This window comes from Xenopus laevis, chromosome 8L (assembly GCF_017654675.1).
Source record: "Xenopus laevis strain J_2021 chromosome 8L, Xenopus_laevis_v10.1, whole genome shotgun sequence".
NCBI lineage: Eukaryota > Metazoa > Chordata > Amphibia > Anura > Pipidae > Xenopus > Xenopus laevis.
Window position 1 is genome coordinate 79,080,281 of NC_054385.1, and position 17,468 is coordinate 79,097,748.

Sequence of the window (17,468 nt, forward strand, 5' to 3'; positions counted from 1 at the left end):
TCGTCTGTATACCTCTTTTATTTATTTTTTTTTATTTCAAAAGGGTTGCCCTGTAACATTTTTACTGGCTAACACGGAACAGCAACTTTACCTGTAAGAACACTTCTTTAAACAACACTGTGAAACTGTAAGTAAATTAAAAGCAAAACAGAAACAGCCACAAGGGCTTGCTCTTTTTAGTTTGTCTTTAGAAATATGTATTTGGGTGTATTCATTTAACTGAATGTGCCCAAGAATTTAGTACATTAGAATAATGATAAAAGTAACAGATTTTGCTTTAGGAAAACACTTGTCAGTAATGTCAAACTGCACTAAAAAACCGTGTAACATGAATTTAATGCACAGTATTTTGATATTTTTTACTCTGTCTATCAGAATCTATAGCACTCGCCATTCCATGTCTAGAACTAATGTTTAGTCAGAACAAAACTCAGTAGATTACTGATTCATACTGCCAAGTTGAGAACTGTATAAATTGTGCCAGGTGCAAGTCTTTCAAAAAATATATAGCAGTAGTTAGAACAGCAGAACAAAATGGGTCTATTCCCAGCCTTCTAACAGCCTTCAACCAGCAGTGCTCCTCAGACAGTGCTGTGCAGTACATGAGACTTCTGCCTGACTTAGGAACCACACGAATTCTACCAGCAGTTTATTAGAGGAGGAATGACTGTTGCAGATCTCTGTGCACAGGTTTGTTACATACAGAATTGGCTTTCTTTTCCTGTAACTTTCTATAGAATTTGTATAACAGGAGTGTATAAAGATCTAGTCTAGCTCTTTATATGAACGATCTACCAATACAGTGGCTCTGCAGCAGCACATAAAGCATGCACTGTTTATACAGGGATGTATAACCTTTAAATATGCCTAACTTGTTTTACAGTATTCATAATAAAGTCTGCATAACATTTGTTCCAATTGTCTTGAGCAGACAGCTGCATGGTTTTTTAACTCAAAATAGAGTTCTTTTGCACTTTGCCCACTGCGTGGAGCACTGTGCAAATAGCCAGAGGCCTCTGAACTACATTTTACAAGTGCAGAGACCGTTGGCTCCCTTTTGCTGGTACAGAACTGACTGTGTTAGCACTGTATTAGTGAGGGGAGGCACATAGGCATCTTCCACTCCCTATCTTGTGACTCATACATAAGAACATAAGTATATTTCCTATTCCTATTAAAAAAAAAAAAAATCACATATCAACCACATTCATTTCCTTCATCTGATCTGTTCCTCTTGTGTTTGTATTCCTTTCATTGTGCTCACATTTACCAATAGTTAATATATGCCTACCCTTATACTACCGCAAAACCACAAATTCGAAAACACATCATAGCAAAGTTCTTTTTGGGATGTTTGTACAATGACTGATCATCCAATTTGAGACACCAGCAAAGATTTACCATTTAACACGTTGTGAAAAGACCCATCAGATTCTAATAGATTTATTATTCTAAGCGAGGACTGATGAGACAAGTTGCTAACAAACCTGCAGTGAATGAGACATCTGCTTTGTATCCTACATGCAGTTATTTGTTTTGTATTTCTCATTTCCCATCAAGAAAGTCACTTGAGACATATCAATAAGTGAGTGCAAAAATGTGAGAAACAGATGTTTTTTAATAGATATTAGTTATACAGAAATATGTATTCAATTGTTTCTTACATGAAACATGTAAATACAACATAGTTGGATCTACATAGGATCAGGAATACTCCCCACCTGCTAAACTTAAGCATTTAAAGAATAAATCCTCATAGATGAAATCTGCCAGTCTGTTTTGTAGCAATATGTGAATGTAGAACTGCAGTTGATTTACATGAGAAAGTTCTTCAGACACATACAATTACATCTTCATTTCCTCTATCAAAACAAGATAAAAATGATGAAAAGGTTTTTTTGTGTGTTGCCCAAGGCATTTTTTGAATTGGAAAAAGCAGTCACATTATTACACACAATTGTCACAATTAAGACGGCAATGGGGGCATAGGGAGATTTCAGCAGTGTGGTGACCAAAACTTGTGGGAAACTGCATCAAAACACCCCAATACGCCCAGTTCACCACTACAGCAATGATCTGAGCGCATTTATCAAGCCTTTGTTGAATGGAAATGTATTTTTAAACAGAGGCGAGCAGTTTCATGTGTCTAAGTCCCAGCTCCAGAGATCATAAAAATTGTCGTGCAAAACACGGTTATTTAGCCTAAAACAATAAAGGGAGCATCTATTTACTTTTCTTTTTTTTCCCTTTCTGTTTGGAGATGGTGAGTAGAGCAGTTTCTAACTGGCTTGCAGGGAGAATGGGCAGGGCTAGCTTCCCAGTTTGTGTTGGGTACTTGGTCTTTAAGAGGTTCCTAAAGATCGGCTGAGACAAGAGTTGTTTTAGCTGTTTCTTCATGATTTTCAGCGATTTCTGTTTAATCCTTTCATCTTCTTCACTTTGCTGCCCCCCTAGGAACCAACCAAGACATTAATAACTGTCCGACTGCAGAAAGTCAGTACTTCATGATATAAACACATAGCTTTGTTTAGCAGATGGCATATAACCTTACCAATTAAAGCATCATCATCCAGGTCTAATTCCAGTGCTTCTGCTGCCTGTTGGATCCAGGAATTCTGTTGTTTGGCTTTGCAGTTGAAATATTCCATCTTTTCTATCATTCTGGCCAAGCTAACACGTTCCTATTGGTAAATATAATAGCGAGTTAATTTACGGTTTGCCAAAAATCTCACCCCACACTATAAATTTGGGTTTATAGTTTGAGCGGTTGAGATTTATTTTACCTTTGTGCCAGACATGCAATTGGGTTCCACAGGGAAAATTGGGAGTTCTTCATTTTTTTCTAGGGTCCTGAAAATCTTCTTAAAATTGATCACATCATTAGGGCCTATAAGAAGTAGGGTAAGCCCATCACTAGATGCCCGAGCTGTCCTACCACTTCGGTGCACATATGTTTCGGATGTCCTTGGAACCTGTGTAGATGTGATAGATGACAAATTTAGAAGAAAAGTTTACAGGCGTAGGTAATCAAACTACAGGAAAAAAAAAACACAGCTTAAGCATGTTAAACAGCAAACATTAAAGTGCAGATTTTAAACAAATTTCTTTCATTCTCCAGTTCTGTAGACTTCTTGGCTATACACTATGAACATGTAGGGCTGACTAATATCATGGGCATTTTCAGACTTCTTTACTTTCCCTGTTCCTATGTCAATCAGAAATATGTTCCCCACAAGTGCTGTTCACCCCTTTATTTCTATGAATTGATGGGCAGCAATATCCTAGTTGTATACATTTGGAAAATAATGAGAATGTATGTTTGTTACAATCAGAATTACTTTTAAGGAACTACAATGTGCATGGGATGAAGTAAAACACTCACTTAAACCATGTATTATTTAGTGGTTTTAAACTATTTATACATGAACTATGTTTTTGTTGACTACAAGCTATTTATTCACACTTTGTATTTCTTTTAAGAGATGAAATACACTATACTAAGAGTGCTTTTATGAGCAATATGAAATGCCACATGAGCACCCTCTGCTGTTATGCCCAGCCACCAGACTGCTAATATAATAAAATATAGATTTAAAGTGGTGGTTCCCCTTTAACTTAACTTTTAGCAGGTTATAGAAAGACCAATTCTAAGCAACTTTTCAATCGGTCTTCATTATTTTTTATTTTATATAGTTTTTCATTATTTGCCTTTTTCTTCTGACTCTTTCCAGCTCTCAAATGGGGGTCACTGACCCAATCTAAAACCAATGCGCTGTCAGGCTACAAATGTATTGTTATTGCTACTTTTTAGTGTTCACCTTTCTAATCAAGCCCTCTTCTAATTATACCCCAGTCTCTTATTCTAATCAATGCATGGTTGCTAGGGTAATTTGGATCCTAGCAACCAGACTAAATTGCAAACCGGAGCTGATGAATAAAAAGCTAAACTCAAATCACAAATAAAAAATTAAAACAATTGCAAATTGTCTCAGAATATGATTCTCTACATCATATTAAAAATTAACTCAAAGGGATCCTGTCATCGGAAAAATTGGATTTTTTTGATACTCACCGTTAAATCCATTTCTCTGTAGTCGAAAGGGGGACACAGGGACCGATGGGGTTAAGCTCCATCCTCCAGGAGGCAGGACACTTGATAATTAATTTAAGGGGCGTGGCCTACTTGGCTTAACCCCGCACACTGTGCTCAACAATCAGTTTGTTCCAAATTTAACTATATGTGTAACTGAACATTATAACCGATTAATAACTATGACAGAATGAAAGCCAGGGACTATCCTGGACACGACCATCTGGTCAACGGCTCGTCCGAGGGCGGGAAGCCCTGTGTCCCCCTTTCGACTACAGAGAAATGGATTTAACGGTGAGTATCAAAAAAATCCAATTTTCTCTGTCGTCTTAGGGGGACACAGGGACCGATGGGGACTTAACAAAGCAGTCCCAGAACAGCAGGGTGGGACGAGCCAATGAACGTAATTAATGTAGAACAGACTGCAACACCTTGCGACCGAAAGCGGCCTCAGCTGAAGATGTTGAGTCGAGTCTGTAAAATTTAGTAAAAGTATGAGCGGAGGACCAGGTAGCCGCTCTGCAGATCTGATCCAAGGAAGCGGCATTGCGCCATGCCGATGATGCTCCCATTGCTCTTGTGGAATGAGCTTTGACACCCTGTGGTGGTGTCCTTCTTTTAGACAGGTAAGCTTGACTGATGGTTAGTTTGATCCACCTGGCAATGGTTGTCTTGGAAGCTGGAAGGCCCTTACGAGGACCAACTGGAAGAACAAATAGTGTTTGAGATTTCCTAAAGGGCTTTGACCGTTCAAGGTACCACCGAAGTGCCCTGACAACGTCTAGATTGTGGAGACGTCGTTCTTTGTCATTCTTGGGATCTGGACACAATGATGGAACTATAATTTCCTGATTAATGTGGAAGGATGATACCACCTTGGGTAGAAATGAAGGAACTGTTCGTAAAACTGCCTTGTCCTTGTGGAATACCAGAAATGACGGATCACAGGATAGAGCACTCAGTTCAGACACCCTTCTGGTAGACGAAATTGCCACTAAAAACACAGTCTTGTACGTGAGCCAGGTATCAGAAATTGAATGCATCGGTTCAAACGGTGGATCAAGCAAGGCCTCTAGCACCAGATTGAGATCCCAACCTGCAACAGGCGGATGAAATGGAGGACTTACATGTGTCACTCCCTGTAGAAAGGTCCGTATGGTATCATCTGTTGCGAGCCGGTGTTGGAACAGAATAGACAATGCCGATATCTGTACTTTCAGTGAACTGAGTTTGAGGCCTAGTTGTAGGCCTCGCTGTAGAAAGGAAAGTATCCTAGGAATGTTGAGTTCCAGAAAAGTAAACCCGAGTTCTTCACACCAAGTGAAATAGGAAAACCACACCCTGTGATAGGACTTGGAAGAAGTCGGTTTCCGTGCTCTTAGCATTGTTGATATAACTTCTTCAGTTATCCCCTTTCTTCGCCAGATGGATGCCTCAACAGCCATCCCGTCAAAGCGAACAGCCCGGGATTGTGGTGTGTTACTGGGCCCTGGCTGAGCAGGTCTGGTCTGCACTGAAGCCGGATCGGTTGGTCTATCGACAGATCTTGTAGATCGGAGAACCATGTTCTTCGAGGCCAATAGGGAGCTATCACGATTACGGTGATATCGGATTGTCTGATCTTCTTGAGGACTCGAGGTAGCATTGGAAGCGGAGGGAAGATGTACGCCAGGTTGAATGACCAGGGTTGAGTCATGGCGTCTACCCCTGCCGCTAGTGAGTCTCGGGATCGAGCAAAAAACGTGTGAACCTTTCGATTTGTTCTGGAGGCCATCAGATCTATTTGCGGTTGGCCCCAGAGATCCACTAGCATCATGAAGGCTTCCGGATGAAGTTCCCACTCGCCCGGTTCTACCTGATTGCGGCTGAGAAAATCTGCTTTTGTGTTGGACACACCTGGAATGTGAATGGCCGACAATCGGACTTGGTTGGTCTCGGCCCATCCCAAAATCAATTGTGCTTCCTTCAGTGCTGCTTTGCTGCGTGTTCCTCCCTGACGATTTATGTACGCCACTGTGGTGACGTTGTCGCTTTGTATGCGAACTGGTCTTTGGTGAAGACGGTGAGACCAATGTAGTAGCGCTTGCTTTACGGCCCTCAACTCTAGGATGTTGATGGGTAGTTTGGATTCCTCGAGAGACCATTGACCTTGTGCGGATAGGTTGTTCCATGTGGCCCCCCAGCCTTTTAGGCTGGCGTCTGTGGAGATGACATCCCAATTTGGAGTCGCCCAGGATTGACCGTTGGTCAAATTGTCCGTGATCAACCACCACTGGAGACTCTCCCTTGTTGTCTGAGAGAGACGTATTACTCGAGACAAGAGACCTCCTTTCCAAGCTGAGAGTATGTTCTCTTGCAAGGCTCGTAGGTGAATCTGTGCAAACGGTACCGCCTCGATGGTCGACACCATCAGTCCCAGTACTTTCATCGCCATGTGGACTGTCGGCCTCTGGTGTGAAATCAGTGATTGTACTTGATCTCTGATCTTGTATTGTTTCTCTAGTGGAAGACATACAATTTGTGTCATTGTGTTGAATTCCAGGCCTAGGAATATCATCTGGTAGCTGGGCTGTAAATTGGACTTTGACCAATTGATGGTCCAGCCGAAGCTCTGCAAAAGTCGAATTGCCTTGATTAGATCCTCCTTGGCCTTCTCTTCTGATCTGGCTTTCAGAAGAAGGTCGTCCAGGTATGGTGTCACCGATATTCCTTGTAGGCGTAAGGTTGCTGCCGATACCGCCATGAGTTTGGTGAACACCCTGGGCGCTGAGGACAGTCCAAACGGAAGTGCCGCAAACTGAAAGTGTTGGTTCGCAAAGGCGAATCTGAGATATCTCTGGTGAGGTGCCCAAATCGGAACATGGAGGTATGCATCCTGGATGTCTAACGACATCATGAGCTGTCCGTGCTCCATTCCTCGTATCACTGAACGAAGTGTTTCCATCTTGAAACGAATGGACCGAATAAACCTGTTCAACTGTTTGAGATCTAAGACCGGCCTGAAGGACCCGTCCTTCTTCGGTACTATAAACAGATTGGAGTAAAACCCCAAGAATCTCTCCGGCTGTGGCACTGGTATAATTACCCCAGTGTTTTCCAGCTTGGTAATGCACTGTAGAAAGGCTAGAGCCTTCTTGGGATGAGATGGTACTCTGGACATAAGGAATTTCCTGGGGGGTAATTTTGTGAAGTCGAGGTGATAGCCTTCTGTGACTATTTCGTTGACCCATGCATCTGAAGAGTGATGGATCCACACCTCCCGGAATCGTAGTAGTTTGCCCCCTATTTGTTCTAGCGATTCCGGAAGGAATGCCCCGTCATGCTGAGGCAGACTTGTCTCCTGTGGGTTTGTTGAAGGGTTTGTTGGCCTTCCATGGAGGACGGCCCTTATCATTGGTTTTGCTCCGAAAGTGTGAACGTTGCGGTGGACTGCTTTTACGTGAGTAACGTCCGCTTTGGCCACGAAAAAATTTTCCACGTCTAGCTGTTCCTGTGGATCTATTCTTCGCCTGAGGGAGAAAGGTGCTTTTCCCTCCTGTTGCTTGTGAAATTATTTTCTCAAGTTCCTCTCCAAACAACCGTTGGCCCTTGAATGGTAACGAAGTTAGTGATTTCTTGGAACTTAGGTCAGCTGACCAGTTTTTAAGCCATAATGTTCTGCGTGCCGCTATGGACAGGGCTGATGTTCTAGCAGTGATCTGTGAGGTGTCAAGGGTGGTGTCACTGAGATAGGCTGCTGCTTCTGCAATAGTTTGAGCAGAAGACACTAGGTCAGTTCTGGGTACTCCTTCTTGGATGTCCTTGACCAGTGATTCCGCCCATGCTTGAATAGCTCTGGACACCCAGGCTGATGCTAAGCTGGGCCTCAGGGTTGAACCCGAGGACGAGTAGATTGCTCTTAAGAACCCCTCCAGCCGTCTGTCTGATGGATCTTTAAAAGCAGCCGCGTCAGTTACTGGCAGAGTGGTGGATTTTGACAGTCTGGATACTGGAGCATCCACTACAGGTGGATTTGTCCACTTCTCCACTAGGTCTTTGGAAAAGGGATAGGTTTTTGAGAACTTTCTTGTAGCTTGAAACTTTCGTTCAGGATTGTTCCATTCGTCTTGTATCATATCCATCAACTGCTCGTGTGATGGAAATACTATTGTGGATTTATGTTGTCTCTTGAATAATCTGGATGTTTCAGTTTGTTTTGGTGCTTGTGAAATATTGAGAATTTCGATCACCCCTTTAATGATTTTATCCACATCATGTTGGGAATCACGATCTCTGTCACCTTCTTGATTCTCCTCTTCCTCCCCTGAGGACACATCTGAGGGTAGAATTTCGCCTTCTGACTGGGAAGAAGGCTGATCTACAGACGACTCGTCTGGTGATGCATCCGCTAGGGTATTGCCTTTGGAATCATCAGAGCGTTTGCGTTTGGTGCTTGGTTTCTGACTGAACTTAGCCAAAGCCTTTCCTAAATTATCTGCAATGGCTGGAAGCCCTTGTAGAGATGCTAGGGATTGTGAAAGCTGAACTGCCCAGAGAGGGGCCGCCATATCTTGCACCCGGCTGGGCCCTGGCTGGTGTGGGGGAGTTCCTGACTCAGTGTTCTCTTCTTGTGCCCCAGTTGGAACAAGGTTGTCCCCTGAAGCTGCTGAATTAGCTTGTCCCATTGAACAAGGTCTGCACAGCGGTTCACTCTGACCCCCCGCAATTTTTGTCTGACATTTTGTACAAGTAAAATAGGTTACCTGTGCTGTGGTGGGTGCTCTCCCCCCCGCCCTGGTAAATAGACCCACTGGCCTACCTTCTGCCATGGAATCACCTGAGAGGTGAGACAGTGTGCAGGGCTGAAACAAGTAGCAGCTACTGTAACAGCAGATATCTGTGCTTTAGCAGATATAACAACAGGCCAATATGGTTCCGTTTCCACTTCCCTGCACTTGCTAGCACTCTGGAGTGTGTGAGCGCGCTCCTGGTAGCGTGTTCCGCAGCGTTTGTGGAACCAAAATGGCCGCTGGAACGCATTTGCGTTCCACTGCGGACCGGATCCAAAATGGCGCTGAGCGCCAAAACGCCGCGATGCCAGCCAACCTCAGCCCTCCTCCTAACATGCGCCATGATTCTCCTCTTACACGGAGCCTCTGTTGGAACTCCTCCAGTAAGGTATGCTGCTTAGCTTGCCTATGAGGAACGACTAGAGGAAAGAGAGATATATATATATATATATCCTCCCCTAGTGAAGCAGACAAGTGAAGCTGTTAGGAGGGCAGCTGCTAGGTGCGGATAAGGAATGGGAAGGAGGGGGGGGGGGGGGGGCCCCTGTGATAAACGGAGCAACAATAGCATAATGGCCATTGTAGAAACCATTCACCTACTGTACCTTCACTGCGGCCAGACCCTCTGTCGACCCAATGGACGCAGGCACTGTCTGGATGGTCGTTATAGCTATTACGCTAGAAAGTGACCCCGGTGAAATTATCCATGATGGGGGTTAACCTTGAGGATGCAGGCAGCCCTGCTCCAGGTTTCACCCCGGGTGTCAGCGAATCTGACCGTAGAATATCTCCCACTCTAGGGAAGTCCATCCTCCTGGTAGCAGGACACTTGAAAAACTGATTGTTGAGCACAGTGTGCGGGGTTAAGCCAAGTAGGCCACGCCCCTTAAATTAATTATCAAGTGTCCTGCCTCCTGGAGGATGGAGCTTAACCCCATCGGTCCCTGTGTCCCCCTAAGACGACAGAGAAACATGTTTTTTTTTCAAAACGCACCAGTTAATAGTGCTACTCCAGCAGAATTCTGCACTGAAATCTATTTCTCAAAAGAGCAAACAGATTTTTTTATATTCAATTTTGAAATCTGACATGGGGCTAGACATTTTGTCAATTTCCCAGCTGCCCCTGGTCATGTGACTTGTGCCTGCACTTTAGGAGGGAAATGCTTTCTGGCAGGCTGCTGTTTTTCCTTCTCAGTGTAACTGAATGTGTCTCAGTGGGACATGGGTTTTTACTATTGAGTGTTGTTCTTAGATCTACCAGGCAGCTGTTATCTTGTGTTAGGGAGCTGCTATCTGGTTACCTTCCCATTGTTCTTTTGTTTGGCTGCTGGGGGGGGGGAGGGAGGGTGTGATATCACTCCAACTTGCAGTACAGCAGTAAAGAGTGATTGAAGTTTCAGAGCACAAGTCACATGACTTGGGGAAGCTGGGAAATTGACAAAATGTCTTGCCCCATGTCAGATTTCAAAATTGAATATAAAAAAAACTGTTTGCTCTTTTGAGAAATGGATTTCAGTGGAGCAGCACTATTAACCGATTCATTTTGAAAAAAAATGTTTTTCCCATGACAGTATCCCTTCAAAGATGAAAAACCCCTTTAATGTAATGTTTTACGTTAAGTTATATAGGAGGCTATATATATTTAATCTGAGCATCTATATAGAAAATATGTTAATATAGAAAGAAATTACATGGGCTGTATATGTATATAAGCTTAGAATCTGTACAAAGTGAAACAAACACTTGTACCTGATAGTGAATAACATGCTGCACATTGGGGATGTCCAGGCCGCGAGCAGCAACATCTGTAGTCAGCAGAACACAACTGAAATGAAAGCAAAACAAGCATTTCTTTTGGATATTTGCACTATTTTATTAAATTATGATGAGGACCCCATTATCTATTAACTTTTTTTCAGGACTCACAATGAAGCAAATTTTGAGGATATTTCCTAGCAGCACAGGTAGACTGTAGATTTGGCAGAATGGATGCATGCTTTATTTGCTGTTTCAGCTGTGCTGCCGTTATATAACGTCAATGAATCCTAGTCATTAACTGACATACTTTGTAATCATGTTGCCTGAGTAAGCTAGGATCTTGGCCTAATGCTCTTTGCATCAGACTAGATGCAGGTTTTTAGGAGGGCAGCATGGGACAAATATATAACCACTGTTGTGTATTGTTACCTAAAGTGATACTGACACGTTCCTATAAAAATCATAAGAACTGCTGCACACAAAATATTTCCCCGTAAAGCCAGCCCCGCAAACCCGCACTCACCCGACCCTCCGACCCACCTAAAAGATCTCTTCAACTGAATTCAAATGCTGACTAAATCTCTTCAACTGTTTCCTACATCTTCCGGGTTGCTTCACTGACGCAGGGCTGGGGGCGGTGCGATCCTTCCATTGGCTGATTATGTATCACAACAGGACTTCAGCCTATGGAAGGATCGCTCTGCCCCCAGCACTGCATCAGTGAAGCAACCGGAAGATCAGTCAGTGCAGGGAGGGATTCGGCTGAGAAAGGTGTGCAGGGCTGGGGGCGTATTTGAGGGGGGCCTTGCAGGGGGGGGGGGGGCTTTGCAGGAAATATTTTGTGTGCAGCATTTTCTTCATACTGACACGTTCCTATGATTTTTATAGGAACGTGTCAGAATCGCTTTAGTATCTTAATTTATACGAGTTAGACGTGTTAACACTTGCATAGTAAATGCTGAATTTCACTGCCCTTCTGGACATGTCAGCAAGTCTTTCTCTGGCTATAATGGTTTCAAACGTATGCTGCAATATTGGTTTATCGACAGCACAAAAAACATTAACAAACCTTTTATTTATTAGCAACAAGTTTTTAAATGACCAGGTCTCACCTTTCTCTTTCAGCAAACCGCTCCAGGTTCTTTAGCCTCTGTTTTTGGTGCATATTTGCATGCAGGGGGAGTGGGTTACATTCTAGGATCGTAAGAAGAGAAGTCAGACGTTTGATGCAGTCAATGCTGTTTGCAAAGACCATCGACCTGCCTGGGTACTGCAGCAGGAAGTAATAAAGGTAGAAGTCCTTCTCATCGGTGGCACAATGAATTCGGGTCTCGGTTAGTGTTTCTACAGTTGCTTGTTTCCTCGTTAAATCAATTACCTTGGGCTTGGCCTTCATGCCAATCTTTTCCATTAGGGAAACAAGTTTGCTGTCTTTGTCAACTTTTTGGAACCTTTTTTTCTGCAGCAAACGAGTTGGAGCCTGATGGATCAGTGTCAGAGTGGCAGAGAAGACAAAAGTTTGCCTTTTAGGGTTGTAGTGAACTTCACTCAGCAATTCCAAGAGCTGCGACAACTCAGCATAATGGCCTTTCTCAACCATTCTGTCAGCTTCATCTATAACAAGACACCTGAAAAAATTTTTACAGACCTTTGAACACCATGTTTATCAAAAATTTGGGGGGCGGGTAATTGGGATAATAAAGTATCATACCTTAGCCGCCTAAGGTTGCACAGATGGGGGTGTCGCTCTCCAATTAGCTCCCACAAGCGGCCTGGTGTTGCAATCACAATTTCTGGCCTTCTACCCAATAACCTTTGCTGCTTCTGAGAGGCCATTCCACCAACAATGATTGCAGTTTTGATGCCTAAAACAACATTCAGTATCACTGCTGCTCTGTCTAATTACATACTGTATTATATAAAATAAACGAGCCATAATAAAGCATTTATACACAAAAAACCACTACACAATGACTAATTCAGCATAGGTTGGTAAATAAGAGGGTAGCGATGCATTCTGTACTAGGCAAGGAAGAAAGGTTGAGATGAGTTTACAGTAAAACTTGTAAGTCATCCATTACTACTCTGACTGCAAAGGATGTCATGACACTTATGTGGGGTACCAAGATATTAAAGCAAGGGCACACATCTGCATGTAGTAATGCACGTATACATTTAAAATACACCAAATTTACTGGCTAAAATTGAAAGCAAGGTAAAGAGAAAATAGGTGAGACCCCCTGTAAATGTAGGGTGGGCCAGTGACCTCGCTTTCTTACCAACATGCAATGCTATATATTGCAATTTTAAAAACCAAAAACTTAAAAGCGACATTCAGACAGAGACCTATTCTATGCAACCTTCTAGTATAACTACTTTTTTTTGTAAGCATTCTAAATTAGTAGTGCTTTTTCTGCCTATTCCCAGCCTGGAAGTGGAAAAGATATTTGTTTATCGAGGTCACTGACAAGAGCCAACTGTCTGTATTTCTTAATAGCATTTATATTGATCTGTTTGCACTGCAGTTCGACGTGTGTTTCAAACATTACCAGATCCATCAACTCACCTGTAAATTTGGCAACAGCATCAATATGATGCTTAACTTGTACAGCCAGCTCTCTGGTAGGAGTTACCACAAGACCCAGCAACGGACTCTCTTTACCCCAAGTGCCACTTTTACTGGAGGACATATCATTGAAGTTAATATCAAAATTCTCTGCAACAACATCATCATTGTCCTCTACTTGTTCCACATCTTCATTCTCACTCATATCCTGCTCTTGCTTCTCTGTCGCATCAATCTCATTATTCACATCACTTGTTGTTGGTTCCTCTTCGGTTTCACCTTCTGCTGCTCCAGATTCTTGGTTTTTTTGCCATTCCAATATTGAATGTATCATGGGGATAGCAAAAGCCAAAGTCTTGCCACTTCCTATGAAAAAAAATAAATAGAAATGGACAGAGCAGTTGCTTTTAAGCACAGGCAGCTGTGCAACTTTCCACTGCCTAGAGATGCTGAAATATTTAGATGTAGCAGCACAATTCTGGTAAAACTATTATAAAGACAATTCCACCAGTAAATATTTTTAAAAATAATGTGATGGAGTACCATAACCAGGCAAGGAGGAATGTATTTAATATACAAATGTTTCCTCCAAACATATTTCAGCCGCACTCCGATACAGTGAAAATTCAATTTATTTGTGCAGCAAGTGAAGCAATGTTTTGGGCTTAACTAGCCCTTTATCAAGCTTGAAAAACAGCTGGTTAAGACTGAAACATTGAATTTTCACTATATCGGAGTGCTGCTGAAATATTTTTGGAAGTATGGATCGGACCTGAGCAGACAAAGTCACAGTTGGCACCCGACACTACAAAAAGTGGTGAGGTTTGTGTAGCACTACTTTGTGTGTTTGTAATATACAAATGTTATGCACCCTGTACTCGCAATTTCATCATACCTTTCTGGTCACATACAGGAAGCAAGGTTTTCTTTCCAACACCATGCAATCATTTTTACAGGCAAATATGCAGACTGCAAGAGAATTGCCCAGCGACTGTCAGAGCTACTTCATTTAATATTCACTCGACTTATCTAAGTTAAAAAATATTGTTAACATGTGTTGGACTTTTTCCATTCAGTCTTCTCTTTCGAGGTCCAAAATTTGATTAGAAGCTGCATATACATGAAGGGTTTTTAAACTGTATACCACCACAAAAATATACAGCATCTATCGAAATTTTGCAAATGGTTATTTTAAAGTCAAACAATTCCGCTGGTGAGCAAGTAAGTGCAATGAAATTTTAAAAGGTATTTCAGATGCCTAAAATAAACACAGACCTCTGTGAGGAGCAAACAGATAATTTACAGGAGAACATTCAGACTTGTTAATATACATTATAAAACAGTGTAACACTTGTGTACGATCCTTGATAGAGGTCCTAATAAGGACCAAAACGTCAGACTATTACTTTTTTGAGATATATAAATATCATTATTTTTTACCTGTTTCCGCAGCACCCAGAATATCCATTTTATCCCGGATAGCTGAAGGCAGAGCTAAAGCTTGAATAGGAGTTGGACATGTGAACCCAAGGAAGCTCAGCGCTTTTAAAACAACCTTTGGTACATGCAGATTCTTCCATGCAGAAACATCAGCATTTTTACTAGATGTGTGGGCTAGAGCATTTTCAGACCAGTTCTTGGATTTTTTTGCAGAGTGGGGCGGTGGAGCATCTTCTTCAGCACTGGTATTTTTTTTATTCTTTCGTTTTTTTCTTTTCTTTTTGCTTTTTACTTTTTGAGTGAGCTGATCTTTGGTTACCTCTTCACCATCATCTTCACTTTTAACACCCACGTCAAACTCCTCGTGTTCATCTTCAGTTTCCAGCAGTGCATCCTCTGTTTTGGATTCTTGTAAGGGCTCTGAGGCTGCTTTTTGTTTTTTTCTTTTCTTGCTCTTTGAAGTAGCATCACTTTCTAACTTTTCTTCCACTTCTCCATGTTTTCTCTTGAAACCTTTCTTTAACTCTTTAGAAGACTTCACAAATTCATAATCTGTGAGTTCCTCGAAACAGACGATTTCATCTAGCTTCTCATCAGCAAAAAGATTTGGATCTATCGTCACCGGTTTCCACTGTCCTGTGATCTTGATTCCTTTCTTTTGGACTTTAGGGCGATACTTAAAGCGCGGCTTTTGCTTCTGCGTCTTCATTTTTCTGAAACCTGAAAACATAAATATAGTTAGAGATGTTCCTCTACTGCAGTCGCTTTTAGTGTATAGAAAAAAACTAAGAATTACAATAAGGGTTAGAAACAGAAGCTCCAAAGCAGCCGCACGCAGAGACGAAGCAGAAAGCCCCGCTGCCACTAGATGACTAGACCGACGATCATAAGTAAATCTAATGTTCACCATGTCAACCTGCACGATCTCTTACCAAATATAACAAGTACAAACTGATCCGTACTTACAGGTACAGCAATCCGTCGATCTCCGCAGCTCAAGCACATGTAGTTTGGCAGGAAGTCGCCATTACAGACTGACGTCATTCGCTGCGACAGAGAAAACTTTACTGACAAGGCGCATGAGTGCAAAATACACGATGACTTTCCCAGCAATGAGTTCTCTGAGTTCTCTGTAGAGCAGGGGTTGCCAGGTCTAATTTTCAAAAGCAGCTAAAACCAGGCCAAAACTAGTCAAGAAGCACTTCAAAGGCCAAAAATAACACAATATGTGCAGTAAAAAAAAAAAGTCTAATTACAACTTTTTCAAATTTTCACTGTTTTGCAAATATTTACCATGAAGCAAAATGGGACAGATTCACCCCTTCACCCAGGACATAACTAAAGAGGTAGCCCCAGGAGGTATAGGGGCCTGTAATACATATTCAATGTCAATAAAAATTGGTACAACAGGTTAACCTTTAGACATTTTGGTGGCCAGCAGATTTTTGCCCCAAAATTGCCTGAAGTTGATTAAAGTCACCTGAAAATGTTAGAATACTTAAGCGTGACAGGAGACTGGGGTACAGAATCCAAAATCTGGTAACTCCCGACTTCTACACAAGTCCCGTTGCATGCTAGGTATTGCAGTCTTACATATTGCAGTCTTACATTAAACTTGGCATTTGGCAAATTGTTAAACTACTACATTATCCAACATGCATTGGGAGATGCAGGCTTGGCACATTAGGGCAAGAAAAAACTTTGGCTGGTTTCCAAAGTACAAACCAGCCAAAGGCCCAAAAAGTAGCCCAAATCCGTACCTTGGCTAGTTTGTACTTTCAAAACTTGCCTGGGCTTTAAATTAGTAGCCTAATTTGACTGAAAAACCGCCAACCTGGCAACCCTGCTATAGGGAATTCCAGGGAGATGTGACTTGTCCAGCCAAGTTTGAGTTTCATCATCTGAAAATAATCCAGAGTGGTAGCAGGCCATCAGCCAAAATAGTGTTAATTAAATATATAAATAAATGTGGATCACTCATAAATTAACTTTTAATATGATGTAGAGAGTGAGATTCTGAGACAATTTACAATTGGTTTTCATTTTTTATTAGTTTGCAATTTCAGCAATTTGGTTGCTAGGACCTAAATTGCCTTAGCAACCATGCACTGATATGAAAAAAACTGGAATAATCATGAATAGGAGAGAGCCTGAATAGAAAGACCAGTACTCAAAAGTAGCAATAACTATACATTTTTAGATTTACAAAGCATTTTTTAGATGGGGTCAGTGACCGCCATTAGAAAGCTGGAAAGTCAGAAGAAGAATACAAATAAAGCCAATTGAAAAGTTGTTTGGAATTAGCCATGCTATAACATATTAAAAGTTAACCAAAGCTGAACCCGCCTTTAAAGAAAACATGGTGTAGTATTTTTTTTTTAAATTGTTCTGATAATGGCCACTTACACTTTTAAAGGGGACCCGTCACCCAAAAAAATTATTCAAAATCCGATTTTATCACATTAGTCAAGCAAAATGAACTTTAATTACACTATATAAATTATTTGAATCTTGCTTCCTTCAGTCTGGGATTTCAAAATGATAGCAAGCAGGCAGCAGCCATTTTGTGGACACTGTTTTTAAGACAAGCCTTGTATCATCTCAGAATCTTATTTGTGCACCAGAATAGGGGACCCGATGTCCATCCCGATGCCCTGGTTACACAATTAAATCGTAAAGAGAATGGGGGAATGTGGGGAGAGCAGTGACATCTAGGAAGTGCTGAATGGAAAGTGAAAGTAATTGTCTGCCCCGCCTCTATGCCCATGGCATAGAGGCGGGGCAGACAATATTTGATTGACAGCTGAGATTTTTAAATGAGCTTACAACAGCTATGAATGCTTTA

At 41.9% G+C, this 17,468-nt stretch overlaps 1 protein-coding gene across 3 annotated transcripts; it reads right to left on the minus strand.

Annotated features, from left to right (window-relative positions):
• Positions 1 to 1,600: 1,600 nt before the first annotated feature.
• ddx24.L (DEAD-box helicase 24 L homeolog) lies at positions 1,601 to 15,682 on the minus strand. 3 transcript variants are annotated; one of them, NM_001088931.1, is given in 10 exon segments: positions 1,601 to 2,450; positions 2,552 to 2,681; positions 2,784 to 2,972; positions 10,609 to 10,684; positions 11,730 to 12,245; positions 12,329 to 12,482; positions 13,184 to 13,549; positions 14,624 to 15,059; positions 15,062 to 15,343; positions 15,590 to 15,614. In NM_001088931.1, coding segments are annotated over 9 exon segments (2,124 nt in total). In that variant the 5' UTR covers positions 15,092 to 15,343; positions 15,590 to 15,614; the 3' UTR covers positions 1,601 to 2,223.
• Positions 15,683 to 17,468: the final 1,786 nt, after the last annotated feature.

What these genes read in the sequence shown, in the direction of transcription:
- ddx24.L (XM_018228728.2), bottom strand. Translation starts at nt 15,667, where the DNA reads ATGACGTCAGTCTGTAATGGCGACTTCCTGCCAAACTACATGTGCTTG. An exon ending in TGCAACCTTAGGCGGCTAAG is followed by an intron (nt 12,246 to 12,328) that starts GTATGATACTTT and finishes AAATTTTTTCAG; the next exon opens with GTGTCTTGTTATAGATGAAG. An exon ending in AGCATGTTATTCACTATCAG is followed by an intron (nt 2,973 to 10,608) that starts GTACAAGTGTTT and finishes ACATCTACACAG; the next exon opens with GTTCCAAGGACATCCGAAAC.